This window comes from Anopheles merus, chromosome X (genome assembly GCF_017562075.2).
Source record: "Anopheles merus strain MAF chromosome X, AmerM5.1, whole genome shotgun sequence".
In the NCBI taxonomy this organism is placed as follows: Eukaryota; Metazoa; Arthropoda; class Insecta; order Diptera; family Culicidae; genus Anopheles; species Anopheles merus.
The window spans coordinates 18,186,374-18,212,633 of record NC_054081.1 but is presented as its reverse complement, the minus strand read 5'-3'; the positions used below and the strand labels follow the sequence as shown (position 1 = coordinate 18,212,633).

Genomic DNA, 26,260 nt, shown 5'->3' with positions numbered 1-26,260 from the left:
GCCGCTCATTGTTTGGCTAGAGCCCCTTTTCGGCCAACAGTGCGTTTCAGCATCAAACGGTCTCACGGTAAACGGAGCTTAACTTCGCTATGGGACGTCCGCTACTCAGAAGCGTCATCTTCTTCAAACTGCATACCACAACGAAAAGCAAGCTGTACTCTAGCGCGGGTGTTACAAAACGATAAACCGGACAACAGAGGGCGCGCCAACATCGTTGCGCACGCCATGGCCCGGCACAACAGAAAACATAAAACAACACAAACCCTAAGAAAAAGCCAAGCGGTTGTGAGAGTTCTGGTTCAGAATGACCTACCTTTCGCTATCGTTGGTGTCGCGCTGGTCGAGTCCGGACCGATCGTGCGGGTGTGCGTGCGGATGCACGGGGTCGGCACTCTCGTAGATGCCCTCCTCGTCCTGGTGCAGGTGCGTGTGGGACGAATGGTGCGACGAATGGCCGGCATGGGAGGAGTGCCCATGCGCGTGCCCGTGGTGCGTATGGTGGGCAAACGAGTGAGGCGAGTGAGGCGAATGGGACTGGTGGCCCTGGTGCCGTATGCTGGCCGGATGCCGGTAGCGCCCTGTCCCGGAAACGGTGCCGCTGCCTCCGCCTGCACCGACCATGACGCCACCGCCACCACCGCCACCGGGGCCACCGGCGCCTCCATACGAGAAGCGGCCCTCGTCGTCGGAGCGTGGGGGCCGGCAGCGGCTGCTGTACGGTGGCAGTATAGTGGCGGTTTTTTGTACCTGAGCTAGTTGTTGATTCGAGCTGGACGGGAAAAGGTTGGCAAAAAAAGTTAGAGTTAGTACAGCTATGCAAAGTTCTACACGACGGTAAAGCCAATAAATAGATCTTGTTGAGATACTCAAAAAGAATGTCCGTGTCATGCTGCCAACTGAAAGATAACTAAAACCTCATTGCAGAGTTGAGCTGAATAGAGGTGAGCTCTGTAATTATCTCCTTACTCTGGAGGTATTGTACACAAAAAGGGGCTCAGAACTTCAGAGACCCACTAAAGACTAATGTCCCTGAACAATCAAAGACTGAGTGATGCCTCAATAAAGACTAATGGTTCGGTTCGGATCTCCATGAAGATGTGGAACACTTGATATCTCACTAAAAACTAATCTCTACATAAGAACTGGATCAGAAAATAAGTATCAAAAGATTGGGACCTCAAAGCTTAATCGGTATTTGTAAAACCGTTACAGGAACCCCCAACCGACCCATGGACGGTACTTACCCATGGGATGATTCGCTACAGGCGGCTGAACTATCTACCCTATAGTGCCGGTCGGCCTCAGTCTCAGACATGCGTATATCTTCCGAGCCGCTCGGGCTCATGTGCCGCGACGAATGGTGCTCAAGTTGGCGGATCAAGTCCTCCAGGTTGCGGATGCGCAGCGGCCCAACAGAGGGCGTATCGTCCTCGTCCCCGAGCAGACCCTGCTGGACCTGATGCTGCTGCTGCTGTTGCTGCTGCTGCTGCTGCTGGCGGTGATGATGGAGCAGCGTTGCCGTCTGGCCGGCGTCGCTCAACACGTGCGGCTGCGGTTCGCACACGTTCTCCCGGCTGCCGGTGCGCGAGCTGACGCTCCGCTTGTACTCGCGATCCTGCGGATGGACGCTGGCGGCACTGATCTGCGACCCGGTTACGCACTCGGCCAGCGTTTTCCGCAGCAGCTCCTCGCTGATGCTACCGGATGGAGTGTTCGCGCTGCTCCGCTGGGCCTGCGCGGCCGAACGGAGCGCTTCGAGGATGTCCTCGTGGTAGCCGTTCAGGCTCTTCATCGTCCGCTCCACGTCTGAGACGGTGCCGAGCACGCCTCCAACGCCCGGCCCGAGACCCCCGCTGCCAATGATGCCCCCACCGCCGCCAACACCGCCGCCGAGGACGCCCCCGATGACGCCTGGTCCGCCCAAACCACCGACACCGCCGCCCACGCCACCGCCGACGCCCACGCCGCCGCCGCCTCCGACGACCACCTGGCCACCTGATGAAGGAATAGTGGATTCTTGCTGAGCAATCAATTCGAGATTATCGGACTGCGCGTCATCGTTCGCCGCGTGCCACTTGTCTTTGGTCCCGTCGCCCAGCACCAGTCCGAGACCGTGCTTCTTCAGGATGCCCTTCTCCGGCATCTGCTTGTTCAGCAGACTGTTCGGTGGCAGATCGATGAACGATACCGTCTCCTCCTCGCCTGCCACGATCAATGTGCCATGTTTGGATGCGCGGGAATGGAGAAGGAGACGAGGAGAGCACCGCAGCCATGTTTTTTTTTTTGGTTTGTTTGCAGCCGATCAGGGGTTGGTATTTGTGTGTGTTTGTGTGTGAGAGAGTGTATATTTTATGTGTGTACATGTATGTGTGGGTTGGTGTTAAAGTGTGAATTAATCGAATGTACAAGCAATCCGGTACCGGAAACAGGGAGGACACCGAGAACGTGTTCAATTCGTGTTTCAAACACAACGCAGTGAGCGAAACACATTTTCATGCCGAGTTGGCACAAACACGCAGTTGCGTTTTCGACCAGTTTCGAAGGAATGTCCCAAAAGTGTTTCATGTTCCGTTCGTTCCGTTGGACATCGTTAGCAATTGTAACGAAGCGAAACGCGGAAGTGTATTTAGATTGATCGTGTTTTTATTGTTGATATTGTTGTTGGTGTAGTTATTGTTGTTGTTGTTTGAGTAGTTGTTGTCAATGTTGTGGGAATGTGGTGAAGGTAGAAGGAGACAGTGGCGCATTATCGTGGGGGAGCGCGGCCGGGATGAGCGGTGTAGTTGTTCGATAATATTTTTCAAATTATGTTTTTTTTGCATTTGGTTTTGTTTTGTTTTTTGTTCATTTGTTTGGCGATAGAGCACGGTACACGAGTATAGAAATGGTAGATGAAGAAGAGGGAGGAGGTGTGTGTGGGGGGAGGGGCAGCCGACGACCAAGCGAAAGTGAGCCGGACGCACCCCCAGACCGCGCGTTTGTTTCGGTTTTTAATAGTCGGCAAGCGAGAAAGAAAGAAAGAAAGACACCAGGGCATGGCGAAAGACGAGTTTCAGAACACGATTTTGGCTGATGAGCATTAGAAAACAAGTAAGCTGAGTGATGAGTGATGATTCTAGATGAAGCCGCTGGCCGAGTGATAATGAGTTCGGGTGAGCTCGAGGTGAGATGAGAGTGATGCGAGTGTAGATTTGGTGCCGTGTTTGCTTCTTCACCACGCTTCTACGGTGGTTTAGAGCGGCTTAACGTAATTGAGGGTTTTTAGTGTGCTAAAAGCTACTAAGCAAAACCAGTTTTCATTTCGTCCATGCTATGAAGGATGTGCCGGACAAACATATAGGGCCTGTTACTGTTTGCCGCATAGTTTTTTCATATGAGACGTATTGATACAACAAAATTGCAATTTGCTAAATACGCTGTATCTTTTTATGGCTCGCGCGAAAACGTGTGCTAGCATGTGTAGCCTTTAGGCCGACCGGAATAATAATAATTATGTTCTTGCCAATTGGATCTGCAGGCAAGGTGCAGATTGATGATTTTGTAATGAATATTTATGATTTATACTTTTATCTCAGAGGCACGCACCGTCTTTGTCTGACCATTGCTTAGTAGTGTTAGTATACAGAAAACATTAATGAATTTTGTAACACAAAGGTTGCCGCCTAGCCCTATAGTAATCTATAGAGCCTTGGTTTAAATACAATTCATATCATTCTAGCAGAAGATGTGTTTCAGGAAAAAAACAAATAGGAATTTCTTGAAAATTAAATTCTTTCATCTGAAGGTTGTACGGTTACGTCTCAGACAGCTTTTGCGAGATGAAAGTACCCGCGTTCTGGCTCGGATTTGCTGTGCAGTGGTTTGTTTTCTTTCTTTTCGTTCTTACGCTACGCTCTAGCAGTTGTCTTGCACGATAGTATGATATTGGGGAGATATTGGGTTGCTAGCACACATTGAAAACTTACCGGAATGGGTCGGGTCGTCTTCGCTGACTGATCCGGTCATTCGGCGGATGGCTTTGTGGTCTCTGTAATTCCAGTGTCGCCGGGTTGCGCGGTGTATGCGAACAGTTGTTGTCCATTCAACGGACCCGGGGAGTATAGTACGTGTCAGCAGCATACAAGTTGTTCAAAAAAAAAAAAAGAAAAGAGAGGAAAAGAAAAACAAAAGACAAGGAGATAGAAAAAGAAACAAACAAACAAAACAATAAAAAAAAATACAAATACAAAAAAAAATGACGAAACCGAATAAGAAAAACCACGTAATAGAGCGTGACAATTTCACCGAAAGAAACGATAAATAAATAAAAAAACAAACGTTGTTAAGAACGTATAACACAAACAATTAATGAGAGAAAAGGGAAGAGAAAGAGCCAAAGAGGAAGAGAAAGAGAAAAAAGAAAAGGAAGAGCAATGGGAAGAGCAAAACGAAACCTGCATTAGTTCTATCCTATGAAGTATTATCCTTTTATGACAATACGTTCTACATAATGGGGAAAGTAGGGAAGAAAAGTAAGGCACTTTTAAAAATGGTGCGTTTTAAAGTATGCTTCGGATGGATATACATATATTTATATATATATATATATATATATATATATATATATATATATATATATATATATATATATATATATATATATATATATATATATATATATATATATATATATATATATATATATATATATATATATATACATACGTACATACATGTTTATATTCATACATGTATATAAACAATATATGAACATAAATATAAAAATATGTATTAATATAGAGTTGTGTTGCATATGAATAAATATTATTATGTGCTAGAGAAAGACAGAGAGAGATAGAAAAAGAAATAGTAAAAGAGAAAAATAGATGTATAGACAGATAAACAATAATGAAATGGATAGAGTTCAACTTAAATAGAGTCTAGGAAACTTCTTCCTGATGAGCTAAAAATCAAACAGCTCGAACCGTTGTCAAATAGACCAAACGTCTCATTGAAGTAAAAACTGGTTGCACAAAATAACAAAAATGGTGCTAAAAGTGGAAACATATAAAACCGAAAGGAAAAACCAAATCTTCATGAAACAGGAAACCGATATCTCGGTACTAAGTAAAAGCAGGACAGTATGGCAAATTCGAACTCGCAATCTCTAGCATTAAAAAGAGAGATAAAAACCACGCGTACCAAAATCGTAACCGGGATGAGGAAAAAATTGAAACACACTCGAAAATAGTTCTCATTACTCGCATTCCAGCAAAAAAAAAAGTAAATAAATAAAAAAAAATCGTAAACATAAAGTAAAAGTTCAAACAAGCTTAGCGCACACACAAATTTGAGGATGCATGGTTGCGTGCGCTTTAAATCGTATGCAGGTGGAGGGGCAGATTGATCAACAGCATATTAGCCTACTGTTTTTAGTCTATTGTATTCGAGGGTGGAAATCTAGAAGCTGCTAGGTAAGGCAATGGCATGCTTCTTTACTGGCAAATTCATTCTAATCGTACAAAGCAGAACAGCATCCGTTTCTACTTTTCGGTGATTGGAATTGTAAATGCGTTTTCATTCCTTCATTCGCTGTAATTGACATGCATCAAGCTATTCTGTCCTATTCAAATATTATCGATTCTTTAGTTTAAATGAAACAAAATGTTTAAAAAAACATATTGCTAGAACCGTTCTCCGATGCCTTTTGCTACTGCTCCCTGTCTTTGGGTTTAACTCGCCTAAAAGTATGCAATAGTATACCTGCACCTTAGCAAGTGAGGGCTAGGGCTACAAAACTTTGGGTATTGCATATTTTTGGGTGCATCGTTGTAAATGTCACAAACTCTAGCTACAAGCCACCCAACTTATAACGCGGTGAAGAACCAATTTGTAACGCGAATCCTAATGGTATTAAACCTAAATTGATGTTTTTACAGCGACAATGATAAAGAAAATAAATATGAAAACTAACTAGAATGTGTCTGAATTAAACAAGAGTAATTTGGCTAAAAGTTATTAACAAAATGAACGACAAAGCATTCTATAACGGCTTGAGGAAGATTGTGAAAATGGCATAAAAACGCGCTACAAACGCGCACTAACCTAAAAAAAAGGATGCGCCACAAACAAGCGAATGTTTAACATGGTTCTAAGAACAAGCAAGGTAAGCATTGCTGACTATCCAGAACCCATAATTGGTAAAAAAGAACAGCAAACTAAAACACGATTACTAGAAAAAGATGCAGACTAGACAAAACGAAACAACGTGCGCAACGCTCGGGAACGGTTCAATAATCGAGTTGCGGTTGCAAAAATGTGTATAAGTAACAAAGAGATAGGGAGAGAGAGACCGAGATACAGAGATAATGAGAGAGAAAGAGGGAGAATGAGAGAGCAAGAAAGTGCGATAGATGTAAAGAAGAAATAGATTCAGCCAAACTAGTGGTTAAATAGGGCGCAATACAAAGGTAAAACTAAACGTAATATGCACAACACACATGATTGGGTATGAAAACGGGGTAACGCTTGTGTCGTTGTTATTTCATTAATATTTTAAGTGTTATTTTATAATTTGTTAAAAGTAGCATAATACAGCATCAATCAAGAATCACCGTTAAGTTGGGAGGAGGTGGGATTGTTTTGTGAGTGTGTTGTTTTTTCGCTAAGCAGCTCGTAAAAACCAAAATCAATACAAAACAAAACATCACTCTAAATAATGGTCTACGAATGGTATCGGTAAGAAAAATGGCAATTTTAAGGGAGCCCAATTTGCAGACTCCCGAAACGAGTCACGAACGACGTGTTTTTCATTTTTCTTTTTGTTTTAGTTTTTTTCTTCTGTTGGTCTTTGTTTCATTTTCAACGCGTGTGTGGGAATTATTTCTGAATTGATTTCAATTTACATTCCAGTGTCGACTGTAGGCTCATACTTCTAGTGTATCTAGATGAATGTATTAAAGACGGATGATAAGCATGAAAGAGATATGACGTTTTGGTTCGTGTGTGTTGGTCAGGAACGTTTGAATATGGACGCAGAATATGACATGTAGAAGATGTAGTTCACGTTTCGGTTAATGCTTCGTGTACCAACCGTAACTCGTTGTCGTGTAGTATAGACAGTAAATGTGTGTATCCTAACCACGAATTTCGAACGGCAAGTCTAATGGAGTCTCGAACAACAAAGTTCAATATGTTTTCATATGCTGTGTGTTTGATCGCTCGAAAGCTTGAAGAAGCCGATCAAACGTTCATCGATTCGAATGGCTGGCGTGATATCAATTTTTGGCCGTTTGATAAGACTGCCGATCGAGACCCATGATAAGGTTGAATATTAACACAAACTGTTATACTCGGGCAAACTACACGTAATGTGACAAGTGCATTGTTCATTGTGAAATCTCAAAAAAAAAAAAAAAAAAATTTGATTGGTAAAGGAAATAAAATTTCTGGCCAAAGGAACAGCAACGCAGTATTATGCTAGCATTCCTTTTAGTTCAACCTGATTGATCAACCTGCTGAGCTAGTGGTGCTTGCATTGCTTACAGCAGTGCTGCAATAAAACCAAACACGACTTAATTTAACGTGTGGTCGTTTTTTTGTTTTTCTTTTACAACCTTGCCAGCCCCTCCGAACGGATGATTAGGGCGTGGAAGGCACTGTGAACCTAGAAGGCAACCGTTTCCTGTCGTGTGCAAGGCGTACGGTCGGCGTGCAATGCAACTACAACCCCCATTGGCAACACGGTAAGTGGTAGAAACTCAAAACTAAGCACCCAAGAATGCCAGGTATAATCAAAAGGTAAACTATGCCACAGCCATCGCAAACAGGGTTTGCAGAATGCAAGATGATAAAGAAATCCGCTGCACCGGCGATCGGTACGCTGAGCGAATTCTTCATCTCTGCATGTGCGCTCACAGAAACACACAGAAATAAATGTACACACATACGTGCACACGGCGAAGGAGGGTGAGGAGATAAGAGCGTAACTTTCTTTGTCTCCGGTACAAGTGATTTTGCGTGTGTACTGCCGGCAGAGCCGGTACCGCATCTCCTCTCGCTCCATATTGTCAAGTGACTTTCAGAAGACTCAATGCACAGCGCACTCGGTGGCATGTCCGGAAGGGGGGTAGAATGCGAGTATATGTTTAGTTTTTTTCTTAAATGGGACCCTCCCCCTCATCTTCTTCGTATCCCTCATCCTTCTTCTAACTACCCTGTACTCCTTTATTGTGAATGCAAAACAAAGGGCGTAAGAGTAGTTCTTCTATTTCTTCTTCTGCTGCTGTTGCTGTTGAGTTGCTATGTCCTTGGATGATTGAATAGCAGGAAAGTGGTTAGCTGCAAGTAGGACTTTTTTTTAGAGCAAACACCTGAGGAGGAAGGAAAGGACCCAATTGCACACGGCTGTATACGTCCGTACAAGAGTACAGACACCGCATATGCACGTGAGCGCAAGTGAGCTCTTGTGCCAGCACGTGAAGGAGCGGCAAGTAAAGCGTGTATTGCATTTGAACTGTTATACGGGCTGCACGGTGCACGGCAACCTTTCGACGCATTCAAACGGGACACGGGCGAAGAAATGTCGTAAATCATAGTTTCCACCAGTTTATCCGCTCCCACCCATATCCCTGCATTAGAATCAATCCCCGATTGGTTGTTTTTGGATGAAGAGATTTGACCCGAAACGATCAGCGTTTTTTTTCGATGACCCTATTTGCTGTGCGACACACTCTCGTGCCCCCCATCATATCATATACGCTAATACATTCACTCTCACTCACACACACACATACACACACACACTCACGCACGCACATAACCAAAATAACCCATAACACGGAAGAACACGCGGCGCCCGCTCCCTCGCACTTACCTGAACTGGGTTGTTTGATTGCCGAACATCATCTTGTTCGAGCCCTCCAGTGAAACGTCGTCCTGCGAGTGATGGTTTGCCGCCGTGGCGCCCCCTACGTACTTCGCCATCGGTTTCTTCACGTACGGTGGGTCATACTTAAGGCGCGTCGTTTTCTTTCTGCGCTCGCGACATTGTGTGTCCAAGGAATAGGGATGCAGTTTTTTGGTTTTGGTTTTGGGTTGGAAAGTTATTTGGTTTCAATTGGGGGTAGATTGGATGGATGCATATTTTTCATTATTGTTTTGAGGTTGCACGTTCAGTATGCAAGGCATTTTAAATAGCACAAAACGGTGTTTTTTTGGGGATATTGGATATAAGGAGGAAAGGAATTGAACGATAGCGCGCGACGATCGTACGGCAACGGTAAAGATGGTAGTCGTCACATGGCGATGTTATTATTTTTTGATCGTTCGATGAGTTTTTTGATGATTGTAGCCGGAATAATGGATGGGCGTCGATGGTCAACCGACCGAAATTAAGCGATGTGTTTCGTGTGAGTTTACATTCAGATTAAGAAACGTTGTAATTATGACCGATCCAGTAGGAATCGATGGAGATTGGGGCATGAGTTTCAAATTAAGTTGTGTTTCGTAATAATGTTATGATGCAAAACCAAGTAGTGAGCATGGTGTGTGATTGTTACGTTTTGTAAACGTATGTGTGTGTGTGTGTGTGTGTGTGTGTGTGTGTGTGTGTGTGTGTGTGTGTGTGTGTGTGTGTGTGTGTGTGTGTGTGTGTGTGTGTGTGTGTGTGTGTGTGTGTGTGTGTTTGAGTGTTAAGAAAACAATAATATGTGTAGATGTATACGAAGAATATCCGTTTCCATTCGCAACGATTCCATCACACATATATTGGTGGTGGGGAAGATGGAACAATACACCCACCCGGGTCGTGACACACGGATTACGACAATCACGGAGGTGTGCGAAACCGAGCAAGGTAAATTGAAAAGTGAGTGTGTGAGAGAGAAAAGAGAGAGAGAGAGAGAGGGTTGGTGAGAAAAGAGAAGAAGCACAAAATCACAGATCAGTTTGGCACTTGTCACTGTTGACAGTAAACGGTTGGCGAGTGTTTCGGTTAATTCTAATGAAGTTATGAATAGGATATAGATAGATAAACATTTGTTTTTTTTTTAAGGTCAAATCTTTCTTAGGATGTGAAGAGGGGAATAAACAGGTACGATACGAAGAGTAAAAGGGAAAATGGTTTGGCGTTTTGCGATAATAGATAAATAGAGTATAGGTACGATTAAGGGTAATAAAAGCACGTTAGTTGAACTGACGTAGGCGACAGGAGACAGATAAGTATGCAAAGGACACATAGAAAATGGACAAACATTGTCTAGATACTTGGATGAATATAGAAAGAAAATATGAGAAAATATGATAACAAAACCAAAATGCAACGTAATGCAAATAGCAACAAGGGAAAAAGTGAAATAGTGTGCACGTTGAAGTGTCCACAAAACGGAAAGATAAACTGAGTTACATAGGATGAGGTCAAGACGAAGATATTTGAGGAGTTTAAAGTTGGGAGCAAATGAACCATGATCAGGTTGCTAGAAAAGTTAATGTTCTTAGTTTAAAACATTCAGATAACTGTTTTACCGGATTGATGGAGAGAAAAAGATTATTTAAATGATTAAATGTGCTCGTTTTTTTCTTCTTTTTATTAATTAACTTTATTGGAATAAGATGAAAAGGATGAAAGTAAAAGCAACTGCAAAATTCCAAAACATATAAATGTTGATGAACCACTCGGCATGAGTGATGTGACAGATCTGTGAACACAAAACACACAAATGACAATGGGTGGGGGTAGTGCCGGTGTTGTAAGGTGAGAAGTAGTGGAAGGATTTGAGAGCGAACGATTTTCATGAAGCCTCCAATTTTCTGGATTTTCTTTTGTAGTAAAGATTGAGGTTGAATCGAGAAATATAGTTTCAATTGCGTCATTCGTAGTTCACTTAAAATGCCATTTAAATGTATGCATCATTAAAGATAAACGTGATGAGACAAAATGAAAAGAAATTGAAAATATTAAAATAAGCAGAAAACTGCACAACCAAGCCTAAATGGAGCTATCGTGTAGCATGCGACAACTATTTTAAATCACTCACTTAAACATACATAAACACACACACACACACACACACACACACACACACACACCACACACACACACACACATACACACACACACACTCGCATACACACTCGTACACACGCTCGTAGGCACGCTCGTTCGTACGCAGACACGCGCACTTACAAACATACACACTTACAAAGCCAAATCAATCCAAGGTGCATCATTTTTAAAACTAGCGTTCACATGCATTTCTTTATCATTGAAGGGTAAAATATTACTAAACTAAACAAGTCAGAAAGTGGTTAATTCGTGCTTCTACTGTTTGCTAGGCTAAGGTTGTAGTCTAAATAGTAACACTTCGCTACAAATAGATATTAACAATTGTTCTAAGAAAAAAGATGATAAAATCGAGTAGAATAGCAAACACGTTCACATTATTACATTGAGAGCGAGACATACGAAGAAGGGAGCAAAAAAAAAAACGGCGAGCAAGGAGGAAGGAGATGCAGCTAAAGGTTTGTTGCGTATTATAGAGGTAATCACGATCGTGTAAATGTCAGTAAAACGAAACAGAACACAAACTGGTGTCTAGTGAAACCAAATGCATGCGCGCATGCGCGCTTGGTTGCTGCGGAGGTGTGGTCGTTGGATCTTCGGTTCGGTACGGACTGGTCCGATTGGTACGGTCCGAAATATTGGTACGATTGGTCCAAAGGAACACGTATATCTACACAATCATAACCAAGCGATCGAATTGTATTCACAGTCGAACTTGTCCATGAGTATGAGGATGAGTCGTTGCGATAAAAATAGTATAAATTTGCGGTTAGTACGTGTTAGAGAGTTAGGTCCGTTTAGAAGTGTGAGTCAACAAATAGTGTACGACACAGGGTTAAAAAGTTCTTGGATTCACTGCTCTGGTATAAGATTGCGGACGAATATTTTGATCCTCTACTGTCAGAAGGATGATGTTTGATTCATTAAAGCGTTTAGTTGAAATGAAGTGGAAACAATTAATTTGCAAACTAATAAGTAAAATAAATAGATTGGTTCTAACTATAACACTTTGTTGGGTAATTGTCTTGGCGCTCGCTCTACCATTCGAAGGCTCAATACGCATACTGCTCAATATGGAGGTTAATTAAATCAAAGCGATAATTTTAAGGCGTTCATTTATTTACGCTTTGAAAATGAAAATGAGTAGTTTGGGAGCATCGTAACCGAAGTGGTTTTGGACCTAATAGCTGACATTAGCTTCGTCAAGGAAATCAATGCGTAGATTATGCGTAGGAAATCAATGAAAACAAAATTTGTAAATTCGAATTTAACTTGTCCCAAGAAGCATTCAGAGAAAGACTTAGACAACATAAGTCCCTAGGATCCTAACGATGTGTTTGCGATTTTGTTACTTATATTTCGGTTATATGTTAACGTCTCGTTCGTTCGCTGCAATTAAATATCTTTTGCGTTCTGTCTCACTTTGTATGAAATGACTTAGTATGTTAGTTTAAGTATTAATTCAGGTTTCATGTACATCATAAATTTGATGAATTGAATAAACAAATTGAATTATATGTTGAAACGAGGTGCAAACTTGTTTTCATGTAGTTTTCCAATTACAATATTATTACAGATATAATACGATTGGAAAAATGAAAGTCAAGAAAGTAAGCCTGATCGTAATATTGAATCATTGGTTTTGTATAGGAATAATATAAAGTGATTGATGCAAGTATCTTTTTAAATGTCCTAAGCTGGGTTTGTAATAGAACAGAAGAAAATAGCACTGATTACATAATCACAGGGTTTACCAGTGCAGTACAAAACTGTCTTTATAACTATAACATTCGTCTGTGACACGAAAGTCTAAAGGAGAGTTAGATGGTGTAAGCTACACTGTTTGATAGAAAAAGTACAATCGTAGATTTTGATTGAATAAATGTCCGATTCGGCACCGTTTTCTATGGTTGATGCTATATTGGCAGAATTAATTTTATTATTTACTGCCAAATAAACAACTTCAGTTAAATTTTCAGTTAACAATAACGCAATGTTTATGTTTTGTTTTCGTAACATTTGACAAATTAAAAAGAAATCGTGCCGAATCTGTCGTTTGTCCAATCGAAACCGACGATTGTGTTATGCAATTGGACAGTATAGCTTATATCATTCGACGTGTACACAAGTGTTAGACTGTGGTGTCAATTGAAAGGAATGTCGAATGTTATACAAATATCGTCAGTTATTTTTTAGACTGGTAAACTCTGCAAGTAGTGACGATTTAACTGTCCAAATTAAAGTGTTAACAGTTTCATCCAAAAATCTAGTGTTTCCGTTCAAAAGAGAAGGTCAAGGTTGCAGACACAAAAAAGTGTTTTGTTGTTGTTGGGAGAATAATTCGACGGTGTCTGAGAGAGTACATATAAGCAGTAAAAGCAAAGCAATGATAGATTAAAGTGTTTGAGGTATATAAAGATTTTATTTTGTTATTCAGTGTTGTTGCTTCAATAGTTAAGAAAGAAACGAACGAAAATTCACTAAGAGAGCCGGTTGACTCGTAGGCATGCAAACTAGGGATACTTTTTGTAACTTTAATAGTTTCCGCACGGCTCGGTTGATTATGAAGTAGCAGCTGTTAGCTTAGAGAGATAACTTCTCTTGGCCACAGTACAGTCGGTAGAATAGTGTTTATTTTTTATTATTATTAGTTTTGGTACAGAAGCTAATGAAAAGAATAGGTATCAAGAGTGGTATAATGCTTTTTTGTATGAGTGATTGAGAAGAGAAAGAGAGAGAAAGAGTGAGAGAGATAGTGTTTTGTATTGTTCTGTATTGGGAAGTTTAGTTGTGCGTTCGTGATTGATTATGTTTTTTTTTGTCAGCAGCAATTATTGGTAGACAGATAGTGGGAGAAAGAGAGTCAAGAATAGAAGTAGTAGTCAAAGTAGTAGTAATTTTAGTACTATCATTAGTGTTAGTAGTAATATTAGAAGTGGTAATTGAAATTACATGTTATATATATTGAAAACAGAAACAGTTTGTTAGATTTAGAGACAGTAGGCGAAGTGTCATATTGATAGTTGTAGAAGTAAGATTTCGCAACAGTAGAGAGACTTTAGTTATATCAGTACTGAGGTCTAGTGTTATATATAGAAAGAGAGAGGGGAGAAGAGTTTTTGTTGTATAGGGGTAGTAGTAGCAGCAGTAGTTTGATACTAGTAGTATAGCAAATATTTGTTTCGTGAAAGAAATGAAAAACGAATGAACAAAAACGGAAAAAAGTCACTAACCTTAGGCACAAGGAGAAGTTATTATGTACTACAACTGACCTGTAGCACAAAGCCATCAGAGCAAACGTTATAAAAACACCCCCAACAACCGACATTAAAACACCGACTAGAAACACTGTGTTTGAGCCGTGGTAGTTGGCTGTTTGTTGCAGTTTCAGTTAGTTTCGTTCAGTTTTTGGTTTGTTTTTTTCCGACAGAGCAGAAGACACCGAAGTTCCGGAGTTTTGTGATCGAGTCAGATTTCGTTGGTGGCGTTCAGTCGGCCACACCGACGGGCAGAGTAAAGGTCGATGCCGTCGTCACCACCCGCGCGAGGATGCCATGCGTTGAACAGTTTCCGTTGCATATGTGTGGTGCGTGTTTTTGTTGTTGTTTTATTTTGATTGTTAAGTAGTACCGAGGTTCGATAAGTCGGGTTGTGATTGTATTGCGTTATTGAAAAAGGTGTGTATGATTGCAAAGATTGTTACCGATCGCGATGTATAACAGTTATCACGTTAGTTAGATCGTTACACACACACGCACACGTGAGTAGATACAAGCGATGCATTGATGCATGCAGACGCACAAATGTATCAAAACCCCATCGCACATAGCATAGTGGGATGAGCATATTATACAGATATCGTACATTCCGTATGTGCATCACAAACACCATTGAGACCCACGCACAGGCACATTAAAGTACATTTTTTATTCGTTTTTCGGTGCAGTTTGCACAAGTGTTTGTGATTGCATTCGTGATAAATAACAATTTCATGTTGCGCATCGCATCAGTGGCGCGCAAATGATAATCGCACAGCGGTAGTATACAGGTTTGTTAGGCAACCGGGCGTGGTCCGCAGTGTTGTTCGGGCAGTTTTTTTTTGTCGTGGTTGAGACGTTTTGTGCGATAAATGCGTGGATCACCCAGAAGTGCGAAGATGTTTAATATTTTTGTGTGTGTTTGTTTTATTTGGTCGGTTCAAAACATATCACGTTTGGTTAGTACCACCACCGTTAACATGCGTGTGTGCGTGTGTACACACAATCATACACAGTTATGGTTTAGATTTTAGTTTGTGTGTGTGTGTCGGTTGTTTTGGTTGTTTTCATTTCGAGACAAAGAAAGAAAAGAAAGAGAAGAGAAATGTTTTAGTAATGCTCATATCTAGTGAACTAATTTGCAGGTGACAGAGTTTTTGGGGAGGGTTTTTCTAAATTAAAGTTGTTTAACAACTAAAGAATGATAAGCAAATAACACTACGCAAACACCGCTTTTTTGAGCATTCGTTTTGGCATGGAAATTGCGTACGACTGGTGTTAGTTTTCAGGTTTTCTGTAGTTTTGTATCCAGTTTACTGAGAGCAGAGTAGGTTTTTCAAATGTAAGTGGCATCCCTAACCGTGAAAGATGAACAATATAGGGCTCCGTAGCTAGTCCCTTCGGCTAAGTCGACTAATATTGTCCTTTAGCGTAAAGAGCATATCAGAGACTATAGTGAAAAGTGAGAAGTGTATTTGCTAGCATGGTGTTGTACGGTGAGTTTACTTTTTTGTATGAATGAGTGTCTGAAACTATCGTATTGTAAATTATCAAAGCTGATGTAAGGTTTGAAACACCGCCACTAATGGAAGCGTGGAAGAAGACACCTTTCGTAGCCTTTTATTGCAGAAATCGCGCAAGGTGTAGGTAGAGCATATGTGTTAGAAAAGCTGCTAGGCAAAGGGCGGAACATACATGACGACAGAACAAGAGCACAGCTATGAGAAATGTACTATCTGGACAGTTAAGACACTATCACAACGCCGGCGATGGTTGGTCTAGTGACGAGAGCATTGTGTTGTTTACCGTTCTGTTTATGACAATGGTAATCTTCAGTATTAGGGGGTGTGTTGCTCTATTCTTCCACCTCCCACGACATCACCAAGAAGAAAAACAAACTAAAATAAAGAACTGACTAGTAGTAGCCTTGTCTATTACCTGTTTGCATATGAATGTTTCTTTAATGAATAAAAAAAAATATTTTAAAAAGCAAATTACCGGAACGTAAACAGTCAAAGCAGATATCTATGCAAATAAGGCTCCGAGTCTTTCAGGTATGTGATGGTGTGCAGGCAAACTGCGTGTCGCAAATATTTTTTCAGTATTTGCAGTATTGAAGGCATGTTCAAGGTGGTATCCATAATCTTCTTGTAGGAAAACAACAACAAAAATACAAACGACTCGACTAATAACTCGATAATAATTTCCTGGAGGATATTGCTGTTGCATATTGCCCCTCATCGGAACGTCAAAGCCTTGCACGCTTTTGGCCCCTGAAGTGCACAAACGCCTTACCGATTCGTCGAAAGTCGCAGGAATCACTCACTGTGTGTCCAGTGCGTCTAGTTTTTAGCAGTTTCTATTGAAGGCCATTGATGTATAAGGGAACCTGTCAAAATTTGTACAAGGAACGCCTCTAGCATACACGCTCACACACACGCAAGGAGTGAGATTGCCAGACTTGCGGCAATATCAATCGAATCGTGTTTTTCGTGTATCTAGAAAAGCAACGTTCGATACTATATTAGGTGGGCTTTTTGTGTTCGAATACGACAGTGATCGGCCGCCCTCTTTTACTCTTTTGCTCACTCAACTCACTCTCCGATCAAAAGAAATAACGCTTCAAACAACAAGGTGACCTTTCCTCCCGTCACTGACACGAACGAAAAATCAGGACAAAAATATGCAACATCAAATAGCCAGTCCGGGCGTCCGCAGTCGAGCGTGCGTACGGGTTGGCCAGGCGTATATCGGACCAACCGTACCTAGTGGGCATGATATTTCGCCGGTTGTTTTGTTTTAGAAGAGTACGAGTACATACATGATTGAAAGCGACGACTGAAAGCTTGCTTGCTTCACATCGAACAGCATTCACAATCTACTGCGTACAAAAACGGAAGCTTTTCGGACAAGAAATCACTGTCACCGAAGGTCAGCTACCCAAAAACTGGAGGTAGAAGGAGAGTAAGCGCAAGCTAGCAATGACCAGAAAGAATATAAAAAAAAACAACAGGGAGCGCACGTGCGACATCTAGTGGCGTTTGGATTGGACAAACGCACAATGTTTTTGATGTGTTCGAACAACGTAAACGAAGTAATTTTACCATGAGCGGATAGGAAATGCAACGACGTTCCATTTTTTGTAGCGAAACAAAAGTCGAAAAGGATGATAGAAGTAGAGAAGTTGACTAATGTACTCAGTTTAATTGGAGTATAATAAACATACACAGTATGTTCGCAATGGATATTGGGATATTTCTCATACTATAAAGAGTAATAATGAACGAAACCTATTTAAAAAATATGGACAAAAAAGTCATCCAGCGAAGGTCAGTTTCAAGCACAGGAAATTAAATTTTGAAATTCTGCCTAAAGGCAGATTTACTATAATTTCGCAAAATGTTAATCTGAAAACAAAGAAAACATTCAGAGAAAAAATGGTTTTGTTGGACCTGGCGAGATGAAAGCACTCAAAAATCACCATTATCGTGTTATGTTAATTATTTTTTGGAATGTAATTTACTTAATTTTTTTAAATTTATGCCCAACATTTAAAAAAAATGGTTCAAGCTATGTGACGCAAATGACACTATAGAACATCGCCCATACGAAATCGGCATTTTTTGCATTTTCAACCCCCAAACAGAAAATGAATTGAAGACGGGGTGCTGTGAAAAGAGGAGCGTGTGTGTGTAAGAGAGAGAGAGAGAGAGAGAGAGAGAGAGAGAGAGAGAGAGAGAGAGATAGAGAAAGAGAGAGTGTACATAAAGTAAGTATAAATCAGGATTGTGAAACGCAAACCACCAATATTCGCCAAAGATCGTGGAGGATGATCACTATCATCAGCTTATGCGAACATTGAGATTTTGCGAGGGAATCCGTAAACGCTTATATCATAACAGGTGCAGGTGATGTTGAAAACAGTTACAGAGGAGAAGAGTTTTTGAAGTACAAATATTTTTGAGTGCCAATTTGACATTCAACCATATAATATCGTCACCATTGTAGAGAGCCGCATTAGAAACGTTTTGCAGTAAACATTAAATTAAAAAAAAAAAACGGAAAAGTAAAGCGTCTTATCGTTGGGTTGTATTATAGCTGCTTCGACTTTGAGACAAGTTTTGATGGTTTTAATGGGTAATTGATTTGCTTTTAAAATTATTGTACAATTATTTATAACGACACGACAAACAAATGTTTCATTAAGGTAAAGAACAGAGAGATACATAGTGGATCAAAAACGTAACAAAGGAGCGATTACAATATGTGTTTGTATGTGCAGAAGAGTGAAGATGAAGAGAGAGGCATCATCGTACAACAGATATGAAATACAACAGCATTTAAAAGAAGAACAGAAGAAAATAGAAACCCATAAACAGAAATCGCTCTTTCAACAGAAATAATAGAGAGAGAGAGAGAGCGAGAGAGAGAGAGAGAGAGAGAGAGAGAGAGCGAGAGAGACACAGACAGAGGAAGAGTAGACAGCCAGAAACGATACATACGAGTGACATATGGGATTTGCTTGTTTTGAAATAAGAGTTTTAGTTTGATTTTTGCTCGCAACGTACTTCCAATGCATTAACAATAGGCACAGATTCACAGAATTACACGGCACACAACACATCAACACGTTATACGAAAGTAAACATATGCAAAAATAAACGGAAATATCTATATACATATGTATTATGTATATGCAAATTACACTCGATACAGACAAGTAGTAAGAAAACGGTGAGAAAGAATGTGGCTGGTTAGTGGTATGTGTATTGTTATTTTATAATGATTTTGCTTATGGAAAAAGGAATGAACAACTCATAGTAGGTTAAATCAATAAGGACTAATATATAACATAGAAGCACGATGAAGATGAGAAAAAAATAATGTAAACAAACGAAATTTGAAGGAAAATAAAAACAGGAAAAAGTACAAGAAAATAACACAACAATGAAATAAAATCGTACAAATTAATTGAAGGACAAATCAACTCAAAAAACCAGGATTTGAATGTATGTGAGTGTGTGTGCGAACATTGAGACACTGACAGAAACGTTACTATTGCAGAGTGGCTAAAATACGGTTGGTACAGATTAACACTTATGTGGACGGATATCAATCAAATGAAAAAAAAAAACGGAAAGATACAAAGACAGAAAGAGAGACAGAGAGAGGTATGTATACATATCAAAACAAGAAACTAACAACAAAAATGAATAAAAACAAAACAAAAAAATCCTTAAGGCCTGACTGCACGATGGGCACGGACAAAGTGACACAAGCAGTACTTGAAAGCGTGTGAAAGCTCTTAGCAGAAGAGTACAATACTCCATTGCAGGTTGGCTGCGCATAAAACAATTCTTGTCTGCTAGCTGTTGTCTTGGTCACGCTGTTGACAGCGGAGCTTAACGCACGATTCGTCATAGCAGATTTAGTTGATGACGTATGCTGATTAGTAACCGAATTGCGTTTTCACTTTACAAATGTCACTAAAAAGCACAGTTTGACAGTGTTAGCAAATTATTTTCCATTTATTTTGACATTAAGAACATCTGCACCCTTCAAGCTTGGGCGTTACTAAGTGTTTAAGCTATTTTTTTTTAATCTAGGACACTTAACTGACATGTCTGATGATTTTTTATGTTTTATTATATTTTATAAATTTATTTAAATCATGATCTGGGTAAAGAGTTCCAAATCATCGATTGATTTGCACATCATGTTTGAATTATCTTGATTACGTTGCTTAACATTTTGCTCCATCCTTTCATCCAATTCGAGTGGTTTAAACGTTAGATTTTAGGCCGGTATTGAGTTTATTAGCCGGACGCCTGCGTGCTTGCACCACAGGCTTGTCGGGAATAGTTTTAGGGGATCTGGAAGAGTGTTGGAAAAATGTAAATAAAAACCGGAAGAAGAAGAAAAAAACATACAAAAACTTAACATAAAAGTAGATATATAGTATAACTTTATAGGTTAGGAAAAACATTTGACATTTATGGATGACTTTTTGTTGGTTGATGTCGAGGATGATGGTGAACAAATATAAAACAAAACTTCAATAATTTGGTGATGATGAACACATGATATGGTAATGGTGAAAAACCATGTAGTTGACATAGTTGGACGATGGTCGAATGATTTGTCAGTGTCAGGCGTAAAAAACGCGTATGAATAAAAAAAATCACGCAAACACAGAGAGTACTGCAAAAAATGCAACGCAAACACTGCTTATTCAAGTGTTTCTTTTAAATATCGCTCAAACAAGTAACATTTATTAAATTAAAAGATGCTAAACCGCACTTGAAGCATCCGAAAAATAGGAGTATTGCTTTGACAAACAGTGTCGTGCGACTGCACTTAAACAAACGCACCCTGTGTTTTTCCCAAGTAACACGCACCGCAGAACGTATGAAACGTAAATTTAAAACTGAAAGGTAACGCTTTTTAAGTTACGCTGTTCAGACACATTGAGTAGCACGAAAACACGTTACATCACGTTATGATCCATACAACATAGGATAATTTTAGCTAGATTTTGACATACATCAGTTTTAGATATTCATCAAACATGACAAACAAAAACAAATCTTAAAACCATCAAAAATTCGTGGTTACTGTTTGAAAGTAATAAAACAATCCTGTATACGTTTGGAATACAGAAGCTACTTAAAACACAGTTTTCAATTGAACGGTGCGAGAAGAAGGTTCGGTTCAGTTTTTAAGGGACAGTCACAGTTACTAGGAAGTTTTGAATGAGTGTGAATTGAACAAATAATTATAGGTATTGGTTCATTTTACCTGTAGCAAACAGCCATTAACGCGAAACAAAGGAAGACACATTTGACGATTACCACTAACATGATTACCATTGCCAGGGTGCTGACCTTACCCTGGTCGTGATCTACGCGGGCCCAACCATCAGTTATCAGTAAATGCACCATTGTAGTTCGTTTTTTATTGACGATTTTTTTGTTGGTTTGTGTCGTCGATTTCAGTGCGATTCAGTTGTATCGTTTGCATTTGATATGGAGTTTGATGGTGGGTTTGAGTATTTGTGTTGCCGTATTGAGCGCATCAGGACGCATTGGTGAACGAGGTAGGCAGCACGCGATCAGAATGCGCGTAGGTAGGAGCGTTGTGTGTGTATGTGTGCGTACGCGTATGTTTTGTAATGGCGGAGTGAACCGACAAAGGATGCGTTTTGCGAGTGTCCAGTTTTTCAACCAGATTGAAACAAACGAGGCCGGTGTTTCCGGATATGTTACACGTTGGGCAGACACAATGGCAGACATACACACACGTGCACACATGGTTGTGGGTGTGAAGGGGTAGTAATGGTGTCGGTTTTGTGTATCGGCATGTATCGATGTTGGAGGATTTGTTTGCCGCGGTCGTTCGCACGCGTTTTGCATCGAACATCGTGCGGGAATTGGATGCAATCGACGATTGTTTTTTGTTTTAGATTTTACAATTGGCATTTGTAATGGATTTTTTTGTTTTGATGCGAATCAAGGTGTGGTGACGGCGATTTTGTACGTTGTGATGTCGGTAGGCGAGAGGAGAAAGAAACAAGGAGAGAAACATTTTATAGCAAAGCATCGACTAAAATGTGTATGGAATCTGCACCGTACGACAGTTGTAATGTTTGCCGCGTTTGACAGATACGATGTTTGGTAGCCTGTACTGGTTTTATAACTTGAGTTTTTTTATTCAGTATTTGTGGCAACATCAACAAGGAACGGAAATGATCCAAGAGAGAGAGAGAGAGAGAGAGAGAAAGAGAGAGAGACAAAGAAAGAGAAAGAGAAAAAGAAAGAGAAGCGGCCATGGCGTTCTGTTACGTTCCGTTAAGCCTTAAGTGCCCCTTTAGACGGGAGTAACACAATCAGAAACCGCAATCGCAACCGTTTGTAACAATTTTTAGCCTATTTTAATTGTTGAATTATCAATACATTCGGATCGGTTGCTTTGCTATCAATTGGACTCAAACTCGAGATGCGTTTTTAAAATTTAATTAATTCAGGGGATGCATTTCAATGTTACTGATTACTGCAGTGCTGATTGCGTAGTGCCCGTCTAAAGAGCCCTTTACCGAAACACGAGGTGTGTAACTGTAGCAAACGAAAACATTGTGTTTTTTCTCTCATTTAACCTTTGCATTATAAACAAAGAGACAAAGCGAAGAAACGTCAAAACGGTCTTTATAGAGTGATGGGCAGAACATAATGCAAACTTAACGCAGGAACAATACACTGTCGCTCTAGTAATAGCGTAACATGAGACTCAAATTTGCAGACGGTTTATTCGTGTCTGTGTGTAGGCGTGAATGTGTTTGCTGTGTGAAACTATCGAAAACAAGTTGACGATTACCATTGTCATAATTTGTTCCCGGTTAATTTTTGTGGCGCTGTATGTTTGTGTAGATGGGGAGAGTATGGTTCGCTGTAGTTTGAGCTTTCCACTTTGCTATCAACTCAATCAGGAAAACTAACTATAGCATAGCTATAGCTCATTCAACCGCACTGTTACAGTCGCCCGAGCTTAGTCGGCACTTATGCCATATAACACTCGAGTGTACTTTGATTAATGTAAACAACTAGCCATGAGTACAAACGGGCACGGAAAGGTGCTGAGCAATTTGTAAGTTGGGTTCGCGCACGCTAGCGCCCTCTTGCAGCAATGTGTGAATCCTAACAATCCTAACCGTGTACTTGATTTGCTTGATAAAATCAAATAAAAAGAGGCGGATTGAGGGAGGCACGATCTTGACAAACTTAACTAATCCTAAAGCAACTTTCCAAGGTAATGAAACGATTAGAAACCCGTTATTAGTATTTCTCAAAGGGAAACCCAGGATAATAAGTATGCACGAGACGTGGGAAAGGGGTGTGAAAAGAAGAGACAGAGAGAGAAGGAGACAGAGAGAGGGGAATATAAAGAGAGAGACAGAGAGAGAGAGGCAGAGAGAGAGAGAGAGAGAGCGAGAGAGCGAGAGATAGATAGAGAAGGAGAGAGAGAAAGACAGAGAGAAAGAGGTCAGACGACAGAGGGCTTAAACCGTGAGAAACGATGGGATTGTAATCAAAAGGAGCAAAGAGGAACGGAGTAGTCTAGAAACCGACATAAAAATAGAGATATAAAAAGGGGGTGCGAAAGGGGGAGAGATAGAGAGAAGATGAGAGAGAGGATGAGCGAGAGATAGAGTGAGAGAGAGAGAGAGAGAGAGAGAGAGAGAGACAGAGAGAGCATTATACCTAAAATTTATGCTCAATAAGTCACTCATGTTTTTAGGCTGTGTTGTTTACGGCTAACAGGTTAAAAGGAAGCCGGCTCTACTGATCATTGACAATCTTGTAAGGAAACTTGGACATGTGAGTGTTGCATGGGCAGTTGTAATGATTTTTTTATGTTTCTGCTCATTATATAGAATGTGGCATGTGTGTTCTTGTGCTCTGGTAATGTTTTGCACGGCAGCTAGTGTTTTCTTCTTCTGCACGACTTGTTATTGTTTTACCTTATTATAATTTAAATTGGTAGTATTTGGCTTGAGGTATTTTGTATAACATCTCTACACGGTGTATTGATCAAAAACAAAAGCATTAAAATGTCTAAAACGAAACCATCGGACAAACTGAAATTGTTTAACAAGACGTAGCAAACACTACTGTTGGTTGTTGTTGTTTTTTTTGGGTTGGAAAATATGGAAAGCAGCAAGCACGGGCAACGAATGGACTTACCGTAGCGAGTCGTTTTCTTCTCCATGATGATAGTGCTTTCCGACGTGGTGGACGTGATCAGCGACGGGTACGTGGTAGTGATATGCGCCTGAATTGAGCAATCCGGGCCAGTCCAGCCAAACTTGCAGAAGCACTTATTGTTGTTGGTACAGTCCTGCCGGAAACAGACAAGAGGAGCGGGTGGTATGCGGAGGGGAAAGCGGGTTAGGATCTGAGGCATCTTTGCATGCCGCCATTGTGGCGCGTTAACTAAACACTCCCGATGTTCTGACATATTGGAGTATTTTGCTCGCTCTTTTTCTATAGAGTGAGTATTTCCCATCAATTTCCGAGCAATCACGGAATCTGGTAACGCAGAGGTACACAGACAAAGGGAGAGAGAAAGAGAAAAAGAGCAGGTAATCAGAACGACCCCTCTACTTACCCCATTGCCGGAGCATTCGAGATTGTTATGGTTCGTCGGACACTTTGTTTGATCGATGTATGGAAAGATACTGACGCAAGTCTGATTGACGCAGATCAGATTATCACCGCACGGTGTACCGTCGCGTACCAGTCCGTACGGTGGCGTGTTGGAGTTAGTGGACGCTCCAGTGATTGACCTGGCGTAGAGGAATTTAACATGAGAGGTGCATCACTGCCAGATGAGAGTTTCAATGGTGATGGTTGTCGTAACACTTACTTGCATTCGTACTCGGTGCCGCGTATGGAGATGATTGCCCTCGAGTACAAATGTTCGCAGCAGTCCTCCACTGGCGTACGGTCGCCATCCTTGCACTGGAGTGAACCGCACTGAATATTCCTGGACATAAGGAATATAGAGAAAGAAAGAACGAAAATATAGAAAGCAAGAATGAGAGAGATAGAGAAAAGAAGAAAGATATAGAGAGGGGGGTTGGATATGGAATTGAAGTTATTGGAAAGATGTAGAGTAGCGAGCTCTTACTCTGGCTCGCATTTGATGTAGTTGCCATTGCCGTCCTTGCCGCAATGGCCGTTGATGGAGCCCTTCGAGTTGAACTGTTCGTAGCACACTCGATCGGCACCGGTACCGCTGTAACCCCAGATTCGCTCGCACTGGGCGGCCTGCGTAGGGCAAACACCATTGAAGCAGTAACCTGCGCGAAAATAAAAGAAATTACGTTATGGAAGAGTTTCAGCGCCTATCTGCGCATTATGTTTGGAGCACTACATACCTGTAGAGAAGCCGGTAGAGTTCATGCCGCACGGGTTGCCATTCTTTTTATGTACATCGGGCGGGCACTGGCCAGACTCGCCATTGCAGTACTCGGGTAGGTCGCACTCGTTGTGCGCATCGCGGCATATGACGCCCGGAGGCTTTAGAATACATTTATCACAGCAGGGCCCAGTCGCGCACTGGGACTCCTTTTTTAGCTTGCAGGTGATGCCGTCACAACACGGATCCGTCTTGTCGCAATCGAGCGCACTGCCACAGTCGCACTCCTCGTCGTCTTCCACGATCCCGTTGCCGCAGTTCTTACGAAGCTCCACCTGGTAAGGTCGGGATAGTCGTGAATGTGTCCCTCACTTCTCATCCCCTCCCCAAAACGTACCTCATTCGGTTTGTTCAACAAACAAAGACCGTGTCCGATGCGCAACGCATCGATGTAATCCAGTCGGCTGCATTCGGAAAACTTATACGGCTGTACGTTCTCCAGACCGACAATCGATTGCGACATAATGCAACCATGCCAGTCGCGACAGATGCATTCGTCACCTGAGTAGACGTGTTGAGAGCAGTGGAAAATGTTAAGCGAATGAGTATTCTACGGGAGCATCATCGGTACTTACGATTATCGTCGTGACCCATGCCAATGTTGTGTCCTATCATGTGCGCCATCGTTCCGGCGAGCAGATGCGGCTCATAAGGATTCATGTCTACGCTTATGCCAACAGCCTTCGGTGTGCACACGGTTTCCGGAACGGACATGCCAACTTCACCACCGGCGAATGTCTCGCCACTGCGAATGATATGAGGTAACGCAAGGATCAGAAAAGTCCTCCGCTTTGACTGTTTGAAATTACTTACGTCAGCAGCTGGGTTGTATCTTTATCTATTTTATACAAATTCCTAGATGTATAGTCGTTAAAATTGGATATTGCTTTGCTAATATCTTTGCCTCCGTCGATTTGGGCCTGGTTTTGGCCCTGCCATGTTTCGATATATACAACGGACACGCGTGTGTTCAGAGTACGGAAGTACT

The 26,260-nt window shown here is 41.2% G+C and overlaps 1 protein-coding gene across 18 annotated transcripts in view; it reads right to left on the bottom strand.

The window, feature by feature from the left end:
• The window catches only part of LOC121594642 (disintegrin and metalloproteinase domain-containing protein unc-71), a 108,538-nt gene that overhangs the window by 10,122 nt on the left and 72,156 nt on the right, over positions 1–26,260 (bottom strand). For 12 of the 18 annotated variants that reach the window (XM_041918144.1, XM_041918135.1, XM_041918276.1 and 9 more), the window contains 13 exons: positions 26,086–26,258; positions 25,848–26,017; positions 25,610–25,773; positions 25,232–25,547; positions 24,982–25,153; positions 24,718–24,837; positions 24,460–24,637; positions 24,036–24,189; positions 14,275–14,413; positions 8,855–9,013; positions 3,966–4,027; positions 1,245–2,202; positions 314–769 (listed from right to left, as the gene is read on the bottom strand). In XM_041918144.1, coding sequence (XP_041774078.1) covers positions 314–769; positions 1,245–2,202; positions 3,966–4,027; positions 8,855–9,013; positions 14,275–14,413; positions 24,036–24,189; positions 24,460–24,637; positions 24,718–24,837; positions 24,982–25,153; positions 25,232–25,547; positions 25,610–25,773; positions 25,848–26,017; positions 26,086–26,258 — 3,221 coding nt within the window. Of the gene's footprint in view, positions 1–313; positions 770–1,244; positions 2,203–3,965; positions 4,028–8,854; positions 9,014–14,274; positions 14,414–21,096; positions 21,200–24,035; positions 24,190–24,459; positions 24,638–24,717; positions 24,838–24,981; positions 25,154–25,231; positions 25,548–25,609; positions 25,774–25,847; positions 26,018–26,085; positions 26,259–26,260 lie in introns of all 18 variants that reach the window. The other 6 variants (XM_041918152.1, XM_041918159.1, XM_041918257.1 and 3 more) reach the window with 6 other exon arrangements.